Source organism: Atta cephalotes (assembly GCF_000143395.1).
Source record: "Atta cephalotes unplaced genomic scaffold scaffold00005, whole genome shotgun sequence".
Taxonomy (NCBI): domain Eukaryota; kingdom Metazoa; phylum Arthropoda; class Insecta; order Hymenoptera; family Formicidae; genus Atta; species Atta cephalotes.
In genome coordinates this window covers 6225476-6253391 of record NW_012130069.1, presented here as the reverse complement: position 1 = coordinate 6253391, position 27916 = coordinate 6225476, and the positions used below count along the sequence as shown (strand labels likewise).

Sequence of the window (27916 nt, the reverse complement as noted above, 5' to 3'; positions counted from 1 at the left end):
TATATATATATATATATATATATATATATATATATATATATATATAATGTGCGTGCGTGCGTGCGTGTGTGTACAAGGTGCAACTGAAATAACGCCTTAATTATATACTATATAGTGTTACGTTTACACATACATATATGATAGAGCAGGACTACTAGTTACGTGTAGGGACAAGTTAAGCAAATGCAAATATCTAAATAACCAAAATGTCTATGCGTAAAGTAGCCCAAAGCAGAAATTACTGCGCTTAATACAATAATTTATGTTAGGCTATTAACAGTCAAACAGTCTGCGCTTTTTTGTTTTCGTACAAAGTAAAATTATTAGATAGTATTCTTTTTAGTCTTTTTGTTCTTTTGATAGTAACTAAAGCGATTAATAATAAATGTGTTTTTTGGATATAAGTTATTATCTTTTTTTTTATTTTAATGTTCAAGTTGTTATTTTGTTTACAGTTTTTCAATTATAAAAAAATATTTCAGTCAATACCGATATAGGATTTGTTGAGTCAGTATCTCATAACTAATCTTAAAATTCAGCTATTTAAATGAAATCTGTTTTTCGATGCTTTTTATTCTATGTTAATGATTAAACATATATTTTATGTTTAATTATTATTATAAAGAGAAAATATTTTTCTAATTTTGTTAATTAAAGCATTTAAAAAGAAAGAATATTACAAATTATTATACTTAAGATGAAAATAATAAAAGTTTGATTAATATACATATGTATAATCCTTTTTAATAATATTATGTACATTATAATAATAATTATATATGTTATATATATTATAATAATAATTATTATAATAATAATTATAAGCTCATTAAACGATTATCTTCATGGCTCAACTTATCCTTCAAGAATTTAACATGCTCCAGATGGAGCATAATGATCCACTTTGCATCTTTGTAATTAATGTAATTTTTATCTTATTTACAAGACATATTAAGGATTTAAAAATATTATAATAATATTAAAAATATTATTTAATTATTGAGCCAAATAAACATGCAAGGTTTTAAAGCATTTATTATTAGTCTATCATAATTTATAATAACTTAAAAAAAAGTGTCACACAACTAGCCTCGCTCTACCCTATATATAAATGAATTCAAGTTTAAATCCAAACAAAAAGTACTTTCCCACATTTGAATAAAAAAAATTTTTGATTAATTTCCCTAGGCAAATTTTTGTCCTTACAATAAAAAGCCTCGAAAACCCGGAGGTAATTAAAGAATGATATTATCGATAATTGATATAAATTTACGATTATTAATAATAAATATGTGGCTAATACATTATTATATTCATAATTTTTTGTTATATAAATCTATTCGTAAGTATGCATACTTATAATGCATACTTATAATATCTTATATATTATATATTGTTACAAAATTAGAATTTTGTTTCTTCATTTATCATTTCTATTTATATCAAACTTGGATAACATGAAAATTATAATTTAAAATAAAATGAAGTATTTAAGTGGGAAGCACAGATATCTTGCATAATGCATAACACATGAAGCATAAAAAAATGAACCAATCGAAATTCTTTATTTTCTTTCTTTCCATGAAATAAAAGACTCTTTGGTTAATTTTCTTATGCCTCATGTTTTATGCGTTATGCATAAAAAATGTATCAATCAAAATCCTTCATTTCTTTCCTTTCCATGAAATAAAGAATTCTGATTGGTTGATTTTCTTATGCCTCATGTTTTATATGTTATGCAAGAATCTGCTCCCTGTCTTACAGAGATTCGCAAAGTGTCACGTGATCGATATATTTCTCTGATTGGCTGGAGTAATTCGTAGCTGCCATATTGAATTTACTATCAATATATTCAATTACTATATTCATATCAATATATTCAATCGACTCCTGTCGATTGTTGAGATTAATAAACTCTTTCAATGTTTTGTAAATATTTATCTATTATTTGCTTTACATTGAATGTTGCATATCTTATGTATAGAATTTACCATCCATCATTACCATACCAACGAATTACGCCGCATATTGCTGTCTCTCTACTTTTCTTTTTTTTTCTACACCTTACTTCTCGCCCCTCCTCCCTCTCTTTTTTCTCATCAGAAAAAAAGAGCCACATGGTATCCTAAAATTCTATATAATAAAGTAGCGCATTTCTTTTATCTAAGCCAAAATGCCGACAGCCTTCCTATTGGCTATTTCGACTGCCATCTTGGAGTCTCTAGTTGTTTGTAGTCCAGTAAGTGCTATTGATACATGGTAAGGTTAGTTGAATCCAATATGAACTAATGCGCTACTTTAGTAAAGGTCTGAATTGATATAACTCACAAGAATTGTTACACTTACTTAGATTTAAATTGTAAACGTAATATACAAACTTTCACGTATGACATATAACTTATTGCCGTGTCTCCAAGAGACAGCAATAAGTCGTATATCATATGCCAAAGCTTGTGCGTTACTTACGTCTACAACTTAAGTCTAAGTGTTTCGACAATTCTTGTGCTCGAATTCTAAAGCCCATTTTACAATGGGCAGTAGCAGTAATAGATTAAAAAGTAGGTGTAAAAATTGACTAATCATAGTTGATTATTCTTCTCACATTCGACTATGATTGGTTGAAAATGGGTTTAAGACTTTGTCTACAATCAAATCGACTGATGCTTATCGGACGTTAGTCATAAAAGATGAGACCTGATTAATCCAAACAACGATCCCAGCAGCCGACATCGGCAGCCGACACGAAAAATGAAGGTTGCAATATACAATGTCTCCCGACTGATTGTAGACCAGGCCTATAGATATAGATATAGACATGATAGAAGAATATAAGGTATTTCATTGCGCATAATGGCGGAAAAATACTAGAATATAAAAATACTAGAAAAATACTAACCAATCAGAAATTTGTCCAAAATTTAGCACTAAATTCAAATGCATTTGGTAAAAATACATATATAACAATTGTAAAAACAAAATTAAATTTGAAAAAATACAAAAGCTCATAAATGAATAAAATAATGGAGTATGAAATAAAATAATGTTAATAAAATTAATGACAATAATGTTAATAAATGTAATAATGTTAATAAATGTAATTTGATATTTAAAATTGACTAAAATTTATTAATATACTGTTGTTGTCACTGTTATTATCGTTGTACATATGTACTCTAACTGTTGTTATTACTGTTTAACTGTGCTTTGCTTCTTGATCACTTCTAATCTAAATAGCAAGCTTAATCTATGGTAGCAGCCATGTTGCTTTTTACAATTTTAAATAAAATTGTGATTGGAGCATTTTGGACTACTGCGCATTCTCAGGAACAAAATATCTTATATTCTTGTACTATGAATATAGAGCTTTACGACATCTATTGTCCGTTCTTTTTTATCTAGTCTTCACGTTTAGTAAAGTTAGCATTTTCAAATCTCACGCTCGGTCTATTCTTATTATGTCTATAGATGTAGCATATAAAGATGGCAGCTTTGATAGTTGAACTAGTCAGAAGATGACCCATTTTGCAGGCGCTCACTTTAAAGTAAAATTTGATTATAAGAAATAAAAATGCGTAAATTATGTAAAATTTTAAACAATATAATATATTATATATGTGATAACACACAAATTATAGAAATCAAAGCCTTAAATGATCTAGCTGGATCTTAAATGCTTATATGATTGTTAAATTGTTAGTCAATTTAATTCATGATATTAACATCTGTATTCATAATCAGACTTTGTACTTAAGGCTTCCTTAAATTTATCTTTAGATGCTCAGCAGCCAATGAAATAATTTGTAGAGTATCTAAAGATAAATTTAAGGAAGTCTTAAATATAAGGTCTGACTATGAATACGAGTATAAGTACTGCGGTAGTTTAATAGAGTTAGCGTTTTCAAGATTAAAAAGTCATTTGGCGCGCGTTTCTGGGGACTACATACGTAGTAAATTCACACAAGAATCATATAAGCATTTAAGATCCAGTTAGACCGATTTGGCTTTGATTTCTATAGTTTTGTAAAATTTTAAATACATTTTAAATATATTTAAAATTTAAGAAATATAAAAACTTTAAATAAAATGCAGAAATAAATGTAATATTATTGCAGATGAATTTCATTTTTTTTTATAATTATAGACGGCAGTAAATATTTTCATAAAATACAATAATTATTAAACGAAATATGTAATTTATTTCGTAATTACATAATTCACGAAACTTTTGACTTCCCAGCAAACAGAATGGATTGAAATGAATTGAAATAGATTCAGATTTTCATAGATTCAGAAATATTGATTCACGAATGTTAAAATGAATGCTTCTCAATTCTGAATGCATTTTTATTCATTTATAGAAATTGCATAGAGCATATATATATCTCTTTGCCTTTTAATCTAAAAATAATATTAGCTTTTTCTGTGCAATTGTGAATACTGTTTAATTCAAAATTTGAGTAGGAAATACAGTTTTTCAATCCAATTGCATCCAATTGTATCTAATTGAATTCAATTGAATTCAATTAAATCCCAAAAAAAAGTATTCGCTATATAAAATACGCATTCGAATAGAAAAAATTTCAATTCATTTTAATCCATTCTCGTTTGCTAGATTGTTGTTAGAATTATATACATCGTAATTACATAATATTAATTATTATTAAATGTGAATGACAGAAAAGTTAATCTAAAAATATTTACTCTCTAATAAATAAACAATTTAAGGTATGTTTATAAAATATTAAATGTAACAGCTAGAAAGGAGGAATAGAAATTTAATAAATAAAATCATTAATGACAATTAAACCTACATAACCCAAATAAGGCAGGAAAAATGGAATAAATAAATAAACAAATAAATTTACGTAATTATAAACCATGACAGGAGATAATTTTAATAAATAAATAAAGTAAATAGTAAACAAGATTTATGATTTTTGAAAGATAAACAAAACCAGAACACACAATTTTTTCTGCACAACTATCCTAGTTTTAACCAGATGTATGCAATGGATGTTATATTGCTTGCAAAATGGGTCACGCGTTGATTGGCTCAGAAATTGAACGAGTGCGCAACATTAGGAATGCTACATCTTGCTTTTTACATCTTGCACTATGCTTCTGATTGCAAGTTTTCTCTTCAATTTTACAATTGACTGATAAAATCTTTGTAAGTGACATATATTATTAATCTTGAAAATATATACCTTCTTCTATTGTAAGTACATATATACATGAAATAAAACGATTTTTTAGATATTCGAACAGGATTGTTCACATTTTGTGCATATTATAAAATGCCTACCACATGCAGTGCTCCAAGATGCACGAATTCTAATAAAGATGGATATTGCTGCACAATGTTTGCCCAAGATCCTAAATTGAAACAAAAATGGATTGATGCTGCCGGAATTCCTGATTGGAAACCTTCAAAATCAGCTGTATTGTGTGAGGTTAGTACTGAAATGTGCATACAAATGTTTTATAACTTTCATAAACACCAACAAAAATATCAATGTTATAATTTCTCACTCAATATCAATATATTAAATTCAATATAATACGAATCTATGTAACGGTTACATAATTGCGTGAAAAATTATATTAATGTTACATTAATGATAGTTGATGAGACATATATTTTTCTCTAATGTGTGTCTCTTATTTTTTAGGTCCATTTTCATTCATCAGAATTATTTCGCGTTGGTAGCAAAAAACTTATAAGGAAAGGTGCTATACCAAGTTTGTTTTGCAAATGTCAACAACATATAAAAAGAAAATCCCTTGCAGAAATTCAACCAGAACAGCAATATAATGAATCAATTGAATTTCTTTCTCACAAAAAAGCAGAATTAAGGAGTGATCATTCATATGTTGCTACAGAAAATTCTCAGAAGCAAGAAAAAAAGAGATGCAATAGAGAACAATATGTAATTGATGAATTGCAAGAACATAATTATTTTTCTCTTTCAAAAAAAAGAAAATCTATTGAGTCACGTAAGAAGTATGTTCATACTACACATTGTATTATAATGAAAAAACCCATTAATATAAATACATTGGAGACATATCAATAATCTGAAGAGGAAAATTACAGATCAAATTCTAATCTAGACATACATATATCATCAGAATGTACTGAAAATCAAATATTGACGGAGAGTTTATCTAGTCCAGAAGAATATGAAAAGAAAAGAAGAATACTAAAAGAAAAATTAAAAATGGCAAAAAAAATGAAAAAAGAAAAAATACCTTAAAAAGTAGAGTTAAGAAAGTAGACTTAAGAAAAAATATTGAAAAAAATATACTGAAATAATCAATATAATTTTGAATAAAGATTAACAACGAGCAATTGTAAATGATATCATAAGAAGTTCCAAGTAATCAGATGAAACAATCAAAAAAAGGATTAAATTTGCATGTGGATCACATGGTTATAATCATATAATTAAACTTGTTGCTCTATTTCCTTCATTAAGAACTCTGAAAAATACATACAGCAGATTAAATTTGAACCTGGAATATTTAAAGATGTTTTTAAATATCTGGAGTTAATCGTTCCTCATATTCCACCTACATGGAAAATCATCTGTGGACTAGTATATGATGAAATGGCAATTAAAAAGTAAATCGATTTTAATATTGTACAAGTATAAGGGCATATATTGGAAATGTGACATTGCCTGGCAATACAAATAAATTAGTATGTAAAGCTTTACTCTTTCAAATGTTTGGGCTTAGTTTTCATTGAAAGCAGTAGCTTATCACATCTTATTCTTATCTTTATTCCATCACATCTTATTCTTATCTTTATTCCATCTTATTCAGTAAATAATGCAATTAAAAAGGTTATTTTAAAAATACTCCAAAAATGCCATCGTATAGATTTGGAAGTAATTGTTTTGATTTGTGATATGGGAAATAGAGGATTACTCACAAAATTAGGATTTAAAACTACCAAGACAGATATGATGTACAAAAACATCCTTGTGATTTAGAGATCATGCTGCAGTTGATTTTAGATCCTGTTCATGTTTTTAAAAATTTGAAAGAAATAGTTATGGAAAATCAATTTACTTACACAAGATATAGAACTCTACAATTTACCTAGTAATGTTGTTGATGTAGATCACATTGAATATGACTTGTTCATTATAATCCATAAATTAGATTTATATCAATCTCAAAATTGTATGGAGATCAAATTTGTGCCTAAATTAAGCAAAACAGTATTAAGACCAAACAATTTTGGTCAACAACAAAAGTTACAAATTCAACTAGAGTTATAAATTATTATTTCACTGCATCTGCATTAACATTTCTAATCCAAAAAAGTGATGAACTTCCACAAATGGAAACAACAGCCTAGTTTATCAGATTGATTAGGGTTTGATGTAATAATCAAGAGAAATCTTCGTTATGCTTTAAATTTTCAAAAATATAATAATATAATATAATATAATGATATAATAGTTCTTCTAAAACTAGTATGTCATATTTTCAAAAATACGAAAGTTGGATGTGGTTCATAGAAATCATCTCAAACCCATGTAATATTTTTCTCTCTAGTGATACCAAAATCAATGATTCAGCTACAAGACCGTCTTTTAAACGAGAAAATTTCTTTTTTCCGGAAGAGCAAGTCAAGATAAAAGATTGAAAAGTGGTTTTTGAAACATACATAGAGCATGCCCCAAGCCAACAGTTCTTCAGTTTAAATACAGACTAAGGCCGTGGTCAATCTCGCTACAAATGCTTTGAAACGTTTGATGGACCAATAAAAAAAAGAATTTTACAAATTGACTAAAAAACGCTTTAAAGCATTTGTAGCATCACATGATCATATCCTAAGATATATAGCAGGAAATCACGCAATACCTACCTCTAGTTATACATATGAAACCTTCTCTTTTAAATGCACTTCTAATTAAATAAAAAAAGAAGAAAAAGAACAAACTGTAGAAACACTTACGATTTCCCTAAATTAAATGATTGCCTATGTCAAAGACTATACAACAAATACTTTATAAAATATGTGGATATGTTGTTTTCAAATTGAGGAATTTCATCAACGTAAAGATTTTTTATTACCTAAAATTGCAAGATAATTCCGATTTGACATTTACATTCTTTTTATTTGCCTTTATAGCTATTTCAAATTATACTCCTGGAGCTCAAATAAGAATTAATGGTGTTTGATATTCTTGAAGAGGCAGAAAGAATTATATGGAAAATCAAGTCCAAATTATTTCTTTTAGACAAGTCCCTGAATGACAGTTTAATATCTTCATACTGCTTTGAAACATCCTCCTTTAAGCATTTATCATTATATTAGGGACAAATTAATATCTTGATTTATGTCAATGCGTATAAAACAATTATTAATAACTGTGAGTGCTACAAAAAATATGAACAAGAATATCATCAGCTTTTGGAAGTAAGACGAGGGGAACAGGAATATTAGCTGATAGGTTCAAACAGAAAAATTATGTACAAAAATACTAAGTTGGAGATAAAGTTATTTTTGAGATTAAAGCAAAATTTATTTTGTAGGTATTATAGTTATTTTATAATATCATTTTTATTTATATGTTAAATTTATGTTATTACTGATGGCCATTTTATGTGATTGAATTATCATTTTTTTTTTCTTATTATAGATGTGACAATGTATGATAAATGTTATCTAATATATACATTTTTTAAATTTATGTTAAATAAATATCTTATACTTTTCTTGATTAATGACTTACATTTATATTTTTCATGTTTATAATTGACGTTTATAATTAATCTTTCATTTGAAATAATGAGTGTCTGTGAAAAGACAATAAGCTTAGCACGCGATGACAGTGCAATTAAATTTTTAATTTCACAATATAAAATACTCCAAACGTTTTGGTTCTCACAGAACCATCCTCAGTGAACAAAAAATTTATAAATAATAAAATAATTTTAGACTTCATTAATTGATACGCTTTTATCTTCAAACTTTTCTTCAGTTAAATGTTGCTAATGTTTTATACTATAAATATCGGTTACAAAGCTTGCGAAATGAAGGATCTAAAAAGAAAAAAAAATCGGAGTAGCAATTTTCTAAATAGTTTTTCACGTTAAATCAGGATTTCGAGATATTCTGCATTCTAAAGTTGCAAAAAACGCTTTTTTTAAATACATTCAAGTTTCTGCCACATTATACCTAGCTTAGTACTAATTTTATATGAAAGTACTAATTCTTATCTTCAAACCCATATTGTTTTAATATTATATTTCGATATTATTTTTTTTGCTGAGATATGAGACAAATTGAATTTTCGGAGTTTCGGTAACAACTGAATAAATGATATACATAAATATATGACAGTCAAAAAATGGAGATATATTTCTTTCATGGGAATATTTCTTATTCATTGGCAGAAAATTGAACCAAAAACTTCTAAATTCTAAACCTTTAATGTCTTAAATTCCTGAGCCATAAACGCTTCATCTTTAAGTTTGAAAAAATGTTTAAAGAGTAATCATTCTGTCAATGAATAAGAATAATATAAAACGCCCGGCTCAATTTTTTGCCAATGAATAAGAAATATCTCCATTTCTTGACTGCAATATATTTATCTATATCATTTAATAAGATTGAAAATAAGACTGTTTATGTTAAATACATTACTTTAAATACGAAACGCCACTATGGTCTGAATATTAAGATGTTGAACTATTTTATATATTCATTTAAATGAATTAATTTTAGAAATGATAAAAAAAAAATTTGTGATATATCCTTATTCTTGAAGAGAAATTCAGAAAATTCGTTGATTTGAGATATGTATAAGAGGCTCCGCACAATAAAAGGAACAGAGAATAAGAATTTCAATCTATCAGAAACTATGTTTTCCACAATACATGATTGTGATTAATCATTTTAATGCATATTATATCAATTTAGTATATCATTCTTTGAATACATTACTGAAATTAAAATAATTTAATAGAAAGTTAGGGGCTCTGCACAATAAAAGGAACAGGGAATAGAGAATAAGAATTTCAATCTATCAGAAACTGTGTATCTCACAAAATACATTTCCGATAGGTTAAAATTCTTATTCTCTGTTCTCTGTTCCCTGTTCTTTTTATTATGCGAAGCCTCTTACTAATTAGTACATAAATGTTAAACAAGGATAAGATGATACACTGAGATACCCGTGATGTGTTCGAAATTTTACATGAGATGACTTCCAACATAAAATACATTTTGCCGCATCATTGAAGTTCAACCGAACAATAAGCAGCAAAGAACTCGAAACCGAGAAAGACTGCAAAAAATGTGAAAATTGAATATATTTATAATATGTACATGTAATGAGTACATTTTTTATTAAGATTTGAAGTGATGGGGATATTCTAAATTCTAAATAATTACTTGAACTGATAGTTGTCCAAATTGTAATCGCACTAAGATCGGAATCAGACTATGCATTGAAGATTGAGATTAAAGATTAAAGATGAAATTTCACCAATGAGAACAAAGAAATTTTGTCTCTTTTTGTTCTGATTGGTCAAATTTTAATCTTTTAATCTTCAATCTTAAAGTTTCTGATTCCTTAATAGTTGCCATATAAACACAAGTTTTTACCTTTTTAAGTTTTTCGTATTAATTTTCGAGCTGAGCAAATAAAAAACACATATTTGAAGTTAAATTTTGATACATATGCTGTTGTCATTTCTTTTCATGCACAGCAAATGCAGCGGAAGCAATTATGAAAAATTGGCATCACATGACATTTTTGCTGCCGCAGCGTGCTGCGTATGAAAAGGTCTCTAGCGTTTCCCCGAATCCAGCCTTGGTCTGTTCGTGCTGCTTGAAATCCCCCAAAATGTTTGAACTTAAAATAAGATAGATGTATATTTGAACATTAAAAAGAGAGAAAGCGAAGATGCTGAGGGCAAAAAGTTCAAGCAACACAATCTTCTCACTTTTTATCAAAACATTCGGACATGTAATTGATTAGTGTGTCACTGCATGTGTAGAAGTACATTTGCACTTTGTACTTTGTACTTTTTAGACTTTATTTTAGCTTCATACTTTATTGTATTTTATTTCTGTCGAACATTTGGGACATGGCAATAAATATCATCAAGAATAGTTTGGGATCATTAGGAAAATGTAAGTTACATAGTTACATAATTAATATCCTTTCTTAATTAGACCAAGTCACAACAATAATAAAATTAAAATGAATCATAAATATTTGAAAAATCACATTTAGTGATCATTTTAATGTCATTCATATTTCTGCTTAGGTAATAGTTTTTTTCAAAACTATTTAACATATTGTTTTAAAAGCCTTCAATAATATATGTATCTTTAATGAATTATATGATCAAATTCTTCTTTTTTGTTGTTTTTTTAAATTAAACAGTTTTTAAAGAAAACGAATTTTTCTCTATTATATAAATTTTAGTTACAGAAATCTAGCTATTATGTGATAATTTTGTCTTTATTACTGATATCTTGCAGATTTACAAGCTGCTTCTGCACTGAGATATTCTATGGAGATGTCACCGACATATAAAACATTAGTAGTAACTATTCCAAAACCATTTGTTTACATGGTCAAGTTGAACAGGCCAGAGAAACTAAATGCAATGAATTCAACTATGTGGAAGTAGGTGATCTCTTATCACTCTTGTCATATAATTAAACTGTAAAAAAATATTCTCTTATATTCTCATGAATTATTTTCATTTAGAGAATTTAAGGAATGTTTTGAGGGATTATCAATAAATCCAGATTGTAGAGTAGTTATTCTGTCAGCTGCTGGCAAGACATTTTGTGCGGGTAAATCATAAAATAACTATAAGGAGTATTACATATTCATCTAAATCCTGAAAAAAAGTTTATTTAATAATATGACAATCTGATGTTGCAGGAATTGACTTGCAAGGAATGATGGACATGGGTCAAAGCTTAGCAGAACAGGAGGATATTGCACGCAGATCTAAATTAATAGAGTCTAAAATTAAGGATTATCAAGATTCATTTACTGCTATAGAAAAGGTAATTTGTTATTTATAAAGATAATTAATGTAATTCATAAACATATATTAAGTATAATTAGTGTATTTTATAATATATATTCTAGTTTTTTTTTCACTCAGAGAATGTTTCATTATATCTCTTTAACTTGTATGATCAGAGTAATGACACAGGATAATTTTAATAGTGTTCAAAACCTGTGATAGCTGTTATACATGGTGCTTGTATTGGTGCTGGCATGGACATGATATCTGCAGCTGATATACGTTATGCTTCTTCTAATGCATATTTTCAAATAAAGGAACTTGATATAGGCATGGCAGCTGATGTAGGTACACTTCAAAGATTTCCAAAAATTATGGGATCTGACAGCTTGGTAAGAGAGCTTGTCTATACAGCACGAAAGTATCCAGCTGCTGAAGCACTAGAAAGTGGATTCATAAGTCGCATGTTAGATAACGAGGAGAGGTAAAATAATAAATATATTAATAAATAAGAAGTTAAATACAAGAAATATAAATTTGTAATGATTATTCAAATAGAGCGATGTGAATTTTAATGACATTATTTATATTCTCTATTCAGCTTATTGAATAAATCAATAGAAGTTGCTGAAGATATTGCAAGCAAGAGTCCAGTTGCAGTGCAAGGTTCAAAAATGAGTTTGGTATATTCTAGAGACCATTCTGTCCAAGAAGGATTAGATCACATTGTAAGTGCTTTTATTCCACCTGAAATGCAATAAAAAATTTATTTGTTTGCTATAAATATATGAGATATTTTCTTATACTTGAAAAGTTGTTTTAATAACATTTTGGAATTTGTTTCAATAGGCGATGCATAATAAAGCAATGCTTCAGAGTGAAGATTTTTTGAATGCAGCTATGGCACAGGCTGTTAAAGGTGATCCTCCAATATTTTCAAAGTTATAAATTGTTTCATTCTTGAACTTAATGTTCTTGATACTTCCAATGTATGTCACATCGATATTATTTATATCAATGTTATATTAATGTTATATTAATGTTAGGTATAAAAATGATATATGTATTTTTTGAAAATGTATTTATATTACAAAATATAGAATAACTTTATGTAATTTTTCTAATCACAGATTTTAACATTTTTTATACTGATATCCCTCTTTTATAAAAATTACTTCCTAAAATAATACATATATTTTTATGTCAGGTCAGTATCTTGTTGAAATAAAATGCTTTCCCATTTGCTCTTTAGAGCAAGCTCCTCTGCCAATTTCGCTTCCATTTCATCAACAATATTATATACATTAATGTCTTTGGGAATTTTTACCTATAATTTGTATATTTTGGATGAAGATCAAATGTTAGATTCAATAATACGACAAATCTTTCAGAAAAAGTGTATACTCCTGTCGAAAGGAACCTTAGCAATATTAGAAATAAATCTATATTTTTACACACGATTAGCAAATTGATGTAATGTTCATAATTAATTTTTCCAGTTTCTGCGTCGCAAGCTACGGCCATCATATCGGCCACTTCTTCTTTTGTAAATGGCTCTCCAATTTCCATAATTGATTTCTCTAAATCTTCTTTCATGATATATCCATGATTTTCAGGATCTAATAATTGGAATGCTTTCAATAATTCTTCTGGTTCTGCTGGTTTGAACCTAGATACCGAACAAGTATAAATTATGTTATCCATTTTTCGATCATATATTTGTTTTTACTCATTGGTTATACTCATTTTGAAAAAAATGTTATTTATTAACTGTACTTGCGTTCACTGATTGCCTTGCTCATGTATTCTATAAATCTGTTTATTGGCACACAATTATTCTCGACATCTTCAACTTCTACTTGAATTTCTTGTAACTCAGCTTCTGTGATAACACATCCTGTTAAATAAATAATAAAAGAATTTGAATTATACGTATTTTACAAAAGAAAAGTATAAAATTATTAGAATTTTTATATCGTGAACATTACCTAATGCTCTAATTATAGTTCCCAAATCTCTAACATTTACTTCTCCAATCCTAGCATTATCAAACACATCAAATGCTTCATAAAGTCTTTTTTCTAATAATGATGGTTCGATAACCACTAAGTATATAATATAAAAATTATTAAATATTAATTATTAAATTGATACAAAAATTAATATTGAGATATACTTACTGTTATTTTAGAAAATCTAATTTCGAAATTTTTTAAAAAGAAATAGAAAGTAGAGAACAACTTTAAGGAACTCAATATGATTAGCTTTCAAGAATTGTTTGATCAATAAATAATATGAAACTATAATCTCTGGGAAATCTTAGTCTATAATAGAGCTTTTTCACATAATTATCTCCACATGAGTCATATATTTGTTTTAAAAAATTGAGAAATTTTTATTTTACATTTGTACATATTAATTACAAAATCTTTGACTAGTACGTACATTTTTGAGTTTCTCTTCGTACAGTTAACCGTCTTTCGACGATACTCTTTCTGGGCGATATAGAGGGTCGAATCATTTGGAAAGATATGTCCTCAGTAATGCAAATAATATTTCTATTGCTTACTTAATTTTGCATAAATAAATTTGTTACAGCCTATATGGCAAAAAATCATGAATATTCATTCATATTTGTATAAAATATAATAAAATTAGATAAATTGTACCTGTATTATTTAATAAATTATGCGTATATTATTATTTGATATTAAATTGTAATAATTTAGATGCAATCAATAATACATGATACAGGAATTAAACAATTGCAGGATATGTTGTGATAATTTCAGGATGTACATACATATTTTAGAGGCCGCATTTCAATATACGATACTAAAATCTATAGTTCACGTTACGCTATACTATAGATTTTTAGTACTGGTAGTATATATTGAAATATAGTCATGGTTAAAAGATATCTTATGCTATTTAATGTAAAAATATAAAATATAAAAACAATAGATTGGCTACATAAATATAATACAATTGCAATTAAAAGTGAGCCGTTTGTCGATCGATTTCGATAATATCTTCGATAATCTCTTGAACTCGCGTACCAATTTTCTTTGCTAAATCTGCTTTCTCATTGTTGGGTAAAAAAAGGTAACGCCAAACTAAATCACCATCAATAATACCTCTTGCTGGGTTTCCTTGATTTCGTACATAACTTTTATACGTGCTAAATAAAAGAAAAGATAATAATATTCTCAATTATTAATTAAATTAGCAAGTGAAATAATTAGCAAATATATTTATATATAATTATAATTAAAACTTGCCGATAAGCTTTCGGATTTAAGCCTGCAATATGACAGATATGTGTAACCAATACATTTTGTAACATAAGTAATCTCCGATATGTTTTTTCTGGAACTGGCAGAATATAACCAAGGCTACCATCTAAAGATGCTAAAATGTAAAAAGAGATTCGCATAAAAATATTTAAATATTAAAAATATTCTATTATCGCTATTTTTAAAATATATATATTTGGACTTACCGTACATAGTAACATGTCTTTTATCAGCGCCAGAAAATTGTTTTTTATCATTTGCCGGATCAGTAACTCGACATTTAATACGAAAGAAAGTGTTTATTTTTTGTCCTAAATGAAAATCCGCCTTTCTAATTAATTTTTGACCTCCCAGACTTTCTCTGGACTCCGGTTGATACATAAATAATGCTAAATTGCTCTCTCCATCAGCTACGATAAAACCTAAATTTGAATTATCAATTAAATACTCTATTGTATATACTTCCGCAGGTCTAAAATCCTGTAATAGAATAAATTATTTTAAATGCAAAATTTTTCAAAATATATAATGCATATAAATTAAAAATTAATAAATAATACTCACTCTACTGACAAGAGAAAGTGTTCTATATTCTTCCTGAAATCTCAATAAACTAATGGATTTATAGACATCAGCTATCAAAATTAGACTTTTTATACTAAGCATTTGATGAATGTAGATTTGAGTATCGATAAAAGCAACCCCAACAAGATCATTATCTTTTAATTGCCAAATATAAATCTGTAACAAAACAATTTTTTCAAATGCTATTTACAATAGATATAATTCTTATACAAATAAATTTAATAGGAATATAATACTTTTTGTCCAACAGCTGACACTAAAAATCCTGATACTTGTGTTATAGCAGTTATTGGTCCTTTTTGTTCCTTTGCATAAATCTGTTTAAATCTATTTTTGGTTAATGGCTGGCCAGGCTCAGGTACTACTTCAATTATATCGAATATAAGTATCTGAAAATTTAAAAAATAAGTTCACATTAAAAATGGATAAAGCTTAAAGATATTTTCAATATAAATATATAACTTACTCGTCCTCTACTTGTGATATCCTCGCCGTAATTATAATTTGTTCCTAATACTATGTAACCTTTCAAACCAGATCTCGTTCCTTCATAAGCCAAAGATACATTCTTTAAGCAAGTGACATGTTCCCATTGGTCCAACTCGATTTTCGTATTAGGAATAGTTTCCCATGAAACTGGAGAAAATAGTACAATAGAAAATTGTTCTTGAGACGGATAAAGAAATCTTTCTAGACGCTCTTCTTCTGTAAATTCCTAATTAATAAAAAAACGTATTTATTAATATTAATTTTTAATATCGCCTCTGATATTTAAATAGATATTGATGAATAGATATTGATAAATATTCTGGAAAATTGAAATAAAGAACATAATTTTGTCAGTACTTTGTCTTCGCCGTTAAATCTGTAGTAACTTTTCAGAGGTTCAGCTGTGCTTGTTATAACACAATAAGTCTTGCTTTCAAGATGATATGTAACAAAATGAGGAGTACATCGCAAAGGGACTTTCCTAACTGGCCATGGAGCATCGTATGACAAATGAGTTGGTAAAACACATATCCTTAACTCTTCCTAGAAAATAACATCTGTGTGTCATCTTATTTCCTTCTAATGTCTTATTATAAAATATACCGTACCTTTCTATTAAAATACAGAAAACCTTGAGGGCAATTAATATTATTAAAAGGCGCAAAAGATGTAACAGGACCGTCAATGCCCATTGGATGTGTGCGTAATTCACCGCGTCCGGTCAAAAATATCCAATGTGGATAATCGCTGCAGATAAATACTCCATTATATCCGGCAATGTTGCTGAAGTAACGCATGACACAGATGCGAGTGATGTTCCTGTTCCTTGGAACATCTTCTTCTTTGGGTCTTGGACTGCAAAGGAAATTCAATTAAAAGCAATAATTTAAGTAAAGAAGCTTCATTATATGCTTTATTTTGATGCAAATAATTGTTATTTTAATACATTAACTAATGTATATAGTATAATTATATATATTCTCTTTCTAAATATTAAAATATTAAAATTATATTATTTTATATATTAGAAAATGTAGTATATCATATATTATATTAGAGTTAATCAAACCTTAAACGTCCTGGGATAATTCCATGGTCCAATTTCTTAAATCTCAATTTTAGATATCCTTTTGGATATCTATAAGCTTGATAGATTTGCAAATCTGAATCGAGACGTACCAAGAGCATCGGCCGATTTCCATGATGTCCTAGAGCAACCATCAGAATTTCACGGACCTATAAAAATAGATATTATTAAGAACACAAGTTTTTTAGGATTTCTACAAAAACACATTTATAGATAAATTACCTGCATATCAGGATGAGGGATCTCATTGATTGGATTTGATTGTAAAGTTGTAGATTCCATACTGTCGTGTAATACATACTGGCCATAACCAAAATTACGAATAAGGTAAGATAATCGTAAATCAGGTAAAGAATAAATTTCCAGCGTTCCGCTGTCTCTATATACAAGTAGCCAGTATGTAGATTTAATTTCTTGCAAATGCCTTTGCCACCTATTATATGAAAATCCATATTATAAAAATATCCATATTATAAAAATGTATTAATACATGATTCTTTAATATCAGAGGTGTAAAATGTGCTTAAAAATTATTAGATTTTTTGTAATATTCTAATTTAATAAAAAAAAAAGTTAATAAAGTTTGATCAAATTCATCATTTTAGAAATGCATTGTATAACGAGTGGTTAAATAGGAATTTTACCAAGGTGGTTTTTTAGTAGTACCATCCGATGCTTTTAGATATGATGGTGCAGGCATTTGAAATGCTGGAGCATCGCCATACAATAAATCGTCTTCATTGTCGATATTGCTAAGTACAGAGGGTTCCTCTACATTGTATTCTTCTTCAGTATGTTCATCATCTGCGTTCTCAAATAATTGCGTTGTAAAAATCCCGCTTACATCTCTATAAGCGCATAATGCTTCTATCTGAGGACGCTAAACATATACATATTATACAAATATTAAGAATATTTCATAACATTTATGTAATATTAATTATAAAATTAAGAAACTTACAAATAATAGATTGGCAGTCTGAGCATGCAATCTTGCTGTACCTCTTACTTCTCTCAGTGTCAATAACATCACTTGTCCATCTTCCGACAATAATGCTACATATGGATCAGCACAACTTGCATGTACAATTGGACATCCAAGATCTATGGGCATATGTTGAATCTGTAATTAATAAAATCAAAAAGAAAATATAAGTATTATGAAAATACAAATGTTATCATATATTTAGCGATTAAATTAATGAAGAAATGCACACAAAATTAATATGAATATGTCATTTACTTTACTTCCACGTTTAAAAAATTTACATTGAATGAGACATATGAAATATTCACATTCATATTCAATAAATATATTGCGTAAACTATTATTAGTCTATGATTAGTGATAATGATAGATATTGAATATTTTATTACTAGATATAATTTGTTCATAATAATAATAATAATAAGGATCAATGTATATACTTGTTCGATGCCTTGTAAAAGACGCACTCCCATTTGAGTAACTTGTACAATGTACCGATTAGCACCAAGATTACCAGCAAATACTGTACTCCCTTGTGTACTGAATCCACTCTGATCTACCTCATTAATCTCTTGACCAGTTTGCAGAACCTAAATTGAATAAATTGTATTATAAATTAAGGCTTAATTATAATTTATAGAGGATATATAAATATGTTGAAAGTATTATACCATAGTTGAATCTTCTTGACTTAATATCAAGAAAGCATGAGATCCTTCTTCTGTTCTGATTTCATCATTATTTAAGATGCCAATGACAGTCCACATATCTTCACAGCCAGGCAATTGAAATGTTGTCACAACCTATTTTTATTAAAAAGATTATCAAAATATAATTATACTTTTATTAACGTGACGTAATTCGCAAGTTCAATTTTAATAATAGATAATTTTAAATTCTTTCTCTGATCTACTATTAATTGTCCTTTCTTAAAAATATACATAAGTATAAATTCTATTGTATTAATTAATAAATATTTTTATTCTGGTTAAAGTAACATTATTAGCTATATTTACTAAATAAATATTCAATAAATTTAAAAGAATGTATGATATAAATTTAATTTTATCGGCAATATATTAAAATCATCAATTATTAAAATTTAAAATATAAATTGTGTACAAGATGTACCGCGACTCATCGGCTCGCGTAAAGTATGGCAGTGTTTCGCGTCATGACGCTCTTACTGTGTCTCCAGATACATATACATAATACATAAATATAAGGAATCTGGTTAGTTTGTTATGCGGATACATAAATGTTATTAGAAAATGCGCAGGTGTGTGTGTGTGTGTATGTGTGTGTGTGTGTGTGTGTGTGTGTGTGTGTGTGTGTACACACATCTATTATATAATTTCGACACTGTATATCTTTACACAGAGTTATGAGCATCCGAGATAAAAATCTCATATCATTTACCTGAGGGCGTATAGAACGTTGTAATACACAAAGTGCACCATTCTTTCCATAGCCAGATGTCGTCACAAGTTCTACATCAGGATCTTGATTTTGTAGAAATTCTTCCGACAGGAAGGCTGGTTCTCCCATTGAAATATTTCCACACGGTCCAATATTCAATAAGCTGTCACATACCTGAGTAAAAAATTAATTATAAAAAGCACAGAATAGATAAACTATTATTAAAATTAATATGAAACGTGCTGATACCTCAAAAATATATGAAGTGATTTGAATGGATGTATGAGTTTCACTGCCATATACTTCTAGCTCTTCTGGATCTTTGATATCTAATACATCTGATGCCATCCAATCACCAAGAAAGTCTTGTTTCGTTTTCTTGGCTGGAGTTTCTTCGCTCTCATTTTCTTCAATGGTAATCTCACTGTCATTCAAATTTTTCAAAGTTTCCGGCTCCTTCTCCGTAAATCGTAAAAGTAACGAATTACCAAGTCGAGAACCAAGGAAAAGATAATTATCTTCACACATACATACCTAAAATGTAACAAGTAATAAAATATAACAAGTACATAGCATAAGCATACATATTGTTAAAAAAATAAATATTTCACATACACGCACGCACGCACGTACGAATGTGTGTATGTATATATACAGCAATTAAAAAATTAAGTATAAATACTTACACATGATGTTAATACACTAGCAGCAGCCTTATCAAAGTGAAATCCACGTACAGATCGCATACTATCGGCAAAGAGGGACAAAACGTAGAGTTCGCCACTTTTCAAAGAAATAACTAAACGATCTGCAGATATAAATGCTACCTGTGATCCTTCTAAACTCATCTTTACTCCTTCCTGTGGCTCTGCAAAAATAAAAGTAACAAGAATGTATTTAATTAATACATGAATAAATCATATTAATATATATTAAGAATACCAGAAATACTAAAAATTCCACTTACTCAATGGAAAATTTGTACTTGAGTCTGCTAAACTGTTAAGTGATACTCCATAAGGTGGTATACTTTGATTCAAATAAATAAGCGAATTAACGGCCATTATCAGAGTACCACCTAGAGGTTTTTTTACAGGTACAGCTTGATAACAATCAAATGGCAAATTCGAGACAGACCAAATAATAGGATGAACCCTTTGCTGTATATTCAAAGATATGGCAACCATTGCACAAGTATCTTGTCTTACCGCAATACGACTGTATAAATCAAAATAATCCATGAGATTGATGGACATATAATCTCTCTTATTTATTTTATAAAAATGTATCCTTACCCTGAAAATGTTCTTACTGGCTCGTATAAAATTAATAATGTAGGTTCATAATATCCATGTAGGAATTGTAAGTCTATCACATTATCCATCTTTTCTTCCAGTGTTTTCAATACTATCATGTATGAGGATAATATCGGAGTCTTATTGGTAGATGTTAATTTTGTACTATCAAGTAAATCACCATCATCAAGGCTAGGATCCTTACGAAAAGGTAGTACAACTAATTTTCTACCAAATATTAGCATTACTGCACATCTTCCCTCGGGATCCACTCTTACTATTGGTATATGATGATGATTTGTCCATCCATCCTAATAAAATAAAATATAACTTGAAAGTTTGAGATATTTGCAATATTAAGAATAAAATTTGAAGTGATTGATACAGCTCAATGTTAGAACTTATCAAACAAAAGATTCTGATTCAATTCCTAAAATTATCATCACACATATGACACTAAAAATTTTAATTGGAAAATATGTTTAAAACAAAGTATCCAAAAAATAAATTTAATTTCAATGTGACTAGGATAAAATATTATGATATTTTGAGATATTTAATTTAATGTTTATGATATTATATTATTTTTTGAAGAACAGAAAAAACTTCTAAATATGAATGATAGCTTTAAAAGTAAAGCTTGATTTTTAGAATAAAATTAAAAGTTCTTATTGCTCTTTCCCATAAAAATTGGAACCTTTATTTCTTCCTCTTCAAAGTAATGCAATGACACAGTTCTTAGATCATGAATATCCTGATCATATTCAACAACAGATAGCTTTGCATCACGAAAGCTGAGCAGCAAAGAATCTCTTTGTGATCCAATGAGATGAACAGCCTGCATAGACATGATGTTTCCGTGTAAAGTATATTGTGTCAAGCACTCCAGTTTCATTTTAGGAGGGCGTGTTTCTACAAGAAGAGAATATATGTATATATTTTTCTATTTTATATATATTCATATCAGTAGTGTTTTAAGAGGAAATTAAAATAAAAAAGTACCTGTATATTTTTCCCTTCTTGTCATGTCCACATCAGGAATCAGACGAAACACTCGTATAACATTCGCGCCGGCAACAACGAGACATTTCTCGTTGCGATTGAAAAAGTGGCATGTGATCGCGTGCTCGACTCCAGTTGCAGGATGAGTATTTTTACATATAGAATACATGACTAGGCGTCAAACGATGCAAATTGTCACCGATTTATTTTATAAAAATGTTTATTTCATAGATTATCAGTGAAAATCGTGAAAATCAGTATACACGATGTAACATAACGCGTTGTCGTGAACTTCAAGAAAGGTTAGGTAATAGTTTAAAAATCTATTCTTTATTTCTGTCCTGTCTGAACTGGTGCAATAAAGGTGCAATTTTACGAGCCGCTAATAGCTCTGCACCCTGGAATAGCTCTGCACGCAGAAACGCTTGCTGATAAAATGAGACGCGGTAACCAATGAACATATTAGGAGTTGTAAGCTTATTGGCTACCGCATCACATTTTGCTGCGCGGCAAGCGTTTCCGTGCCCAGTGTGCAGAAGCCATAAGGATGAAATCACACGATGGAAAAGGACTACGGAAGAATACGTCTCAATGGCTTAGTTTCCACTGAGAGTTTAATCCGGACCAATATTAATTAATATGTATATGGGATTAATATTATTAATATGTTTATTTATTATAATTCGTAACGTAGAATAACTTTATCTATTATAGATCTTTAATATCATTTTCTTACTTATTTATTACTGTTTAGCGATGGAGCAACTTAAAACGCTCCACTACTCACTGAGCCCTACGTAATCTTACAACCTAAATACGGCATTCGAGAAATAATAAACAGTAATAAATAAGTAAGAAAGATAATATTAAAGATTATCTATAATAGATAAAGTTATAATAATTATAATAGTTATAATAAATAAAGTTATATTATAATAGATAAAGTTATCTATAATAGATAAAGTTAAGAGATTTCTCTCTCTATATCCATTTACTAAAAATAACTAGAATTTTACATTTTAAGCATTTCGTTACTTGCCGAAAAATTTCCTGTAAACTATTTCACATTTTATAACAGCCAAAAGTTACTTAATCGTTTATTCATTACATTCACGTGAATTTGGTCACTTTTTGTGTATTCATTCCTAGGGGAGACTTTACATAAGCTACCTGGGTATCAATCATGAAACTTTATCCCTAAGATAAAAAGTGAAAAGTAAAAATTTTACCATTGAAATTAATGGAGAAAATTTTCGAGTCGATTTTATATCTTTAAACAAAAGATTTGTTCGCGTTGTATGCTCCAATATGCTCCTATCATAGCTCTTACTTACTCCAATACCCTCATTAGAGTGAGTGCGACGCGAACAAACCTAAGATGAAAATTACAAAAGCGAGTAAATTTACTAGGTGTTGACCAATGAAATAATCAGTATTCTAATAAGTTTGCTAATTTTTATAATTTTCATCTCATTTCAAGATACAGAATCGATCCCTTTATCCGAATTAAACTTTCCTCGGTGGAAACTAGGTCAATAGTGGGGATAGCTAAATCTGCGGACGGATGTACGTCATGCAGCCATCTCTTAAGCATCCACTTTTTTGACGTTTGTACAACAATTTTGACAAGAAAAAGATCTTGAGCAACAAAATAATTCATTATTAATAAATATTGTAAAGAATATCATAGTGCATTGCTGGGCATGTAACAACTTCAGGGTATCGATTGTATAAATTTTCACGAAATTTTCATTTTTTCACTTTTCATATCAATCTCACGTGAAAAGTTTCAAACGATATCAGACTTAGTGATTATGTAAAAAAATTATGAGAAAATGAAATCAGATGTAAGAAAGTTACGAGAAAGTGAGCTCGAAGTGAGCTTTACATCGTTTCTCTTAAATTTACGAAAATTTAACAAGTATTCACGGATATATGTACAAGTATGTATGTACGTATATACGTATTTTGATAGGAAATCATATTTATCATTTACGGTGAGAAACCACGCAATATCCATTTCAAATATATATTTCAAATAGATATTCAAATATGTTTGATATTTGTCGAAAGCGAGAGAGTTCTAGTGCAGTCTAATATAGGAACAGACCAAAAGATCGAAAGACAAGCTAGTTTATATCAATTTATTAAAAAAAATAGCTAGAATTTCACATTTTAGATATTTCATTGCTTGCCGAAAAATTTTCCGTGAACTATTTTATATTTTATAACAGCCAAAAGTTACTTAATTGCTTATTCATTACATTCACGTGAATTTGTTCACTTTTTGTGTATTCATTCTTAAGGGAAACTTTACATAATCGATATCCAGCTCGAAATTATGGAACAATCTTTCGATTAGTATTATCAGTAATAATGAGAATTTTATATTGGAGAATTTTATTTTGGAGATTATACTTTATCGTATGCATACTAATGTATACTCAAAGAATAAAGAGAAACAGGAGAGAATATATAGTGAGAATATAATAGTGGGAGTAGCTAAATCCGCGGACAGATGTATATCATGACAGCCATCTTAAGCGTTCACTTTTTATGTTAGTATATAAGTTTGTCGCGTCATATGCTCCAAATTAATCCAGAGAGCACTTGGATCACATATAAGATAGCGGTTGGCCCAGTTATATTCATGTGCTCCAATGTTCAATGTTCAGTACGAATTGATTTAGAACAAGTGCGCATATCGGTTAATCCAATCGATGAGACCACTTGAACGGATCGGGCGGATGTGCCTCGTTTCATTTCGGGTGTTTTATGTTACCTCGATTATTTAAAAAGCGGTTTTATATAAAAGAAATGTGTTTTTAATAAATATAAAATATAAAAATTATATACTGTATTTTTATATTATATTTTATTATATTTTATTATATTTTATTATATTTTATTATATTAATATTATATCTTATTTTATATATATTAATTTTATATTTTATTTTATTTTTTTAATTTTTTAAATTTTACTTATTTATTTATTTCATTTATTTATTTTTTTATTTTATTTTATTATTTTATTTTATTAATATTATTATTATATTGTTATTATTATATTATTTTATTAATATTAATATTATATTATTATATTTTTATATTTATATCAAAAACGCGTTTATTAAATGCATTTTTATATAAAATGAATCTGAAATACTTTTTTCGATACAATACATTTTCAATCATGCGTGCGTAACATGCCTCACCTTCTATGGTGAAGCAAATGATGCTCTTATGCCCGTATTCATATCTTGTATTTATCTTGTATTTATCTTCCTTAAATTTATCTTTAAATGCTCAACAGCCAATGAAATAATTCGTAGAGTATCTAAAAATAAATTTAAGGAAGCCTTAAATATAAGGCCTGATTATGAATACGAGTATTAATTGATCCATGGAGTATGCTCTAACGCGAACATCTACAATAGTTGCCATATTGGTTCCGCGGTATCGGTAACGCGAACATATTGTAACGTGTTGAGCATGTTGAAGCGTGCGACGTAAACAAACTTTATATACTTCACTTTCATCCACTTGCTTAGAACCAAACATCCCCTCCTATTTCTCTTTAGCCAGTTCTACATTAGTTACAAGCCGATCGCAAGATTGTTGCGACAGCCAATCCGAAGCTTGCATTTTGAAATGAACGCTTCATATTATATAATGCAAGAATCGATTATGAATACTAGCATTTTCGCGTCGTGAAATTGATACTGAATCTTTCCTTGTTTAACATATTCTATGTTTCTCTTTCTATAGAGATCGTTTATGTTGGTTAATTTCCATTTTCAATCCAATTTTTGCAAATATACAAAAATTATGAATAAATTCTTATACATATTCTAACAGTTTTAAAAAACATTAATAAAATTGTATATTTAAAAAGAAAGGATAGGAAAAATTATTTAACCAGGTACAGTATTTTGAAGAAAAAAAACATATATAAATCAAGATATGAATGACTTATCGTGAAGGGTAAAATTATATCATAATAAAAAAATAATATTGTTTGTAATCTATATTATTATATCTATATTATATACATATATTTAATTTATGAGATGTTATACAGAAAAAATTTCTTTTAAGAAATTAAATATACTGTAAAGATTATATCTGAGATTATATCTTAGTCTATACGTGTAAACTACAGTACAATGAAAGAAATGAGTACAATGAAAAAAAGAAATCATAATTTAGACAATCAATCAGATCGTTAATATTTCATCTCGTGTTTTCTAGGACTATAGTTACGACGAAATTTTTACGTAGTTAGAAATAAAGTAACAATGAAAATAACTAGAAATATATCATTATCTCAAAAATGTAACTGCGTTACTATGAACGTTACTCAGAAAAGAATATAATGTCGTTACACTTCGTGACCATTCGTCACTGAAAAAAGTAACTTGTAATGATAACAATGTTATAAATAACACGTTACTTGTCAACCCTGATTTTTTACATATTTAACCCTTCAGCATCACATCAAAATTTTCGATCATAGTTTACTCTCTGGACCGTTAAGAGAAACAGAGTATATTTTTTATGGTTCGGGACCATATTTTAAAAAATATTTTTATAAAATTATAAAAATTTTATAAAATATTAAAAAAATTCATGTACACTTGTGAAACTTTCAACAATAAATTTTTATTATAATAAAAACTAGGCGGCATTTTATTTATTTTTACATAGAAATCTGAAAAGAATTTTGAGGAAACAGTATCATATTTTCTCTAAATTCTGTTCAGATTTCTATATATCTATATATATATGTGAAAATAAATACCGCCTAGTGTCCTAAAAGGCACAAAGTGATGCTGAAGAGTTAATTTTTATAAATGACAAATACTTATAAATGTGATATAAAATATAATATGCTGTTATATAATTATTACACATCTTTTTGTGCGTAAACTATCAATAATTTCTCTAAATGTGAATTTTTTATATCACAATTTTTATTACCGTATAATTTAATTTTGTATTCACGTCGAAATTCATCTTCGAATTCTTCCTTTAGTTCAGGTGGTATCACATCCAAAATAGTACAAACGGATAGACACGAAGCTATTGAAAAAATTAATATAAGTATTAATATATTATTATTAATAATAAACTATAATAAATATTATTATAAAATATTGTAAAATAATAAAAAAATTAAACTAAATAAAATGTATACAGAGTTGTTTGAAAATTAGTGATAAGTCTTTCGCACAGGAGCAGAATGGACTAAACTGAAAAGAAAAATCTTCTACCATTTTACAATTGGTACAACGCCATAGTTATTAACTTATGAAAAAAGTCAAATTCGGTCCAGCCCATCGTCAAATGCAAGCGACAGGATGTAGTATCCGCCTCGCGCAGCGAGATGCGCGTCCGCTGTCGCTAGACACGTTGTTTATAAGCGGCAATTGCTATCGTTAGACATAATTTTTCTTACTTTTTTCTTATTAATCTTTTTAATTATACTTATTATTTTAACTAACTCTTTTATATTAGATCTATAATTATTTTATTAGAATTTATTACACTTCAGTATTTATATAATTAAGAAGGGGACGAGGTTATAAATTCCTTATCCGCACTCATCCTTCCACACTGTTAGTATCTAGCTCTAAAAACAAAAAAAGATTTTCTTAATATTCTTATTCTCATTTCTTTGAATTCACAGTATATGTTCCTCTATCTTATAATTACAAATAATAACGTTAACTTG

General features: G+C 28.1%; 5 protein-coding genes across 5 annotated transcripts in view; 2 read left to right on the top strand and 3 right to left on the bottom strand.

The window, feature by feature from the left end:
* The first annotated feature begins 5107 nt into the window (after nt 1–5107).
* On the top strand, nt 5108–6218 carry LOC105626408 (THAP domain-containing protein 6-like). Its single transcript, XM_012207708.1, has 3 exons — nt 5108–5170; nt 5257–5453; nt 5673–6218. The coding sequence occupies exons 2-3, from the start codon at nt 5298–5300 to the stop codon at nt 6075–6077; spliced, it is 561 nt and encodes a 186-aa protein (XP_012063098.1). The 5' UTR covers nt 5108–5170; nt 5257–5297; the 3' UTR covers nt 6078–6218.
* A 4897-nt stretch (nt 6219–11115) lies between these two features.
* Nucleotides 11116–13142, top strand: LOC105626407 (delta(3,5)-Delta(2,4)-dienoyl-CoA isomerase, mitochondrial). Its single transcript, XM_012207707.1, has 7 exons — nt 11116–11161; nt 11516–11663; nt 11748–11836; nt 11928–12055; nt 12222–12502; nt 12620–12746; nt 12868–13142. The coding sequence occupies exons 1-7, from the start codon at nt 11116–11118 to the stop codon at nt 12964–12966; spliced, it is 918 nt and encodes a 305-aa protein (XP_012063097.1). The 3' UTR covers nt 12967–13142.
* Nucleotides 13143–13216: 74 nt separating this feature from the next.
* On the bottom strand, nt 13217–14539 carry LOC105626620 (EF-hand calcium-binding domain-containing protein 2-like). Its single transcript, XM_012207913.1, has 5 exons — nt 14464–14539; nt 14007–14123; nt 13795–13915; nt 13477–13687; nt 13217–13345 (listed from the first exon to the last, which is right to left on the bottom strand). Exons 1-5 carry the CDS (start codon nt 14537–14539, stop codon nt 13217–13219), a joined length of 654 nt encoding a protein of 217 aa, XP_012063303.1.
* Nucleotides 14540–15012: 473 nt separating this feature from the next.
* On the bottom strand, nt 15013–22348 carry LOC105626406 (cleavage and polyadenylation specificity factor subunit 1). The gene is made up of 21 exons (XM_012207706.1): nt 22180–22348; nt 21875–22089; nt 21178–21488; nt 20850–21100; nt 20569–20750; nt 20132–20416; nt 19883–20056; nt 19135–19266; nt 18904–19053; nt 18437–18598; nt 18120–18355; nt 17698–17908; nt 17458–17624; nt 16997–17243; nt 16746–16931; nt 16366–16614; nt 16136–16288; nt 15879–16055; nt 15521–15794; nt 15300–15429; nt 15013–15199 (listed from the first exon to the last, which is right to left on the bottom strand). Exons 1-21 carry the CDS (start codon nt 22346–22348, stop codon nt 15013–15015), a joined length of 4248 nt encoding a protein of 1415 aa, XP_012063096.1.
* A 154-nt stretch (nt 22349–22502) lies between these two features.
* LOC105626619 overlaps nt 22503–27916 on the bottom strand; it is a 10623-nt gene continuing 5209 nt past the window's right edge. Inside the window, exons 5-6 of the mRNA XM_012207912.1 lie at nt 27163–27264; nt 22503–22750 (exon numbers count right to left, since the gene is read on the bottom strand). Coding sequence (XP_012063302.1) covers nt 22503–22750; nt 27163–27264 — 350 coding nt within the window. The remainder of the gene's footprint in view (nt 22751–27162; nt 27265–27916) is intronic.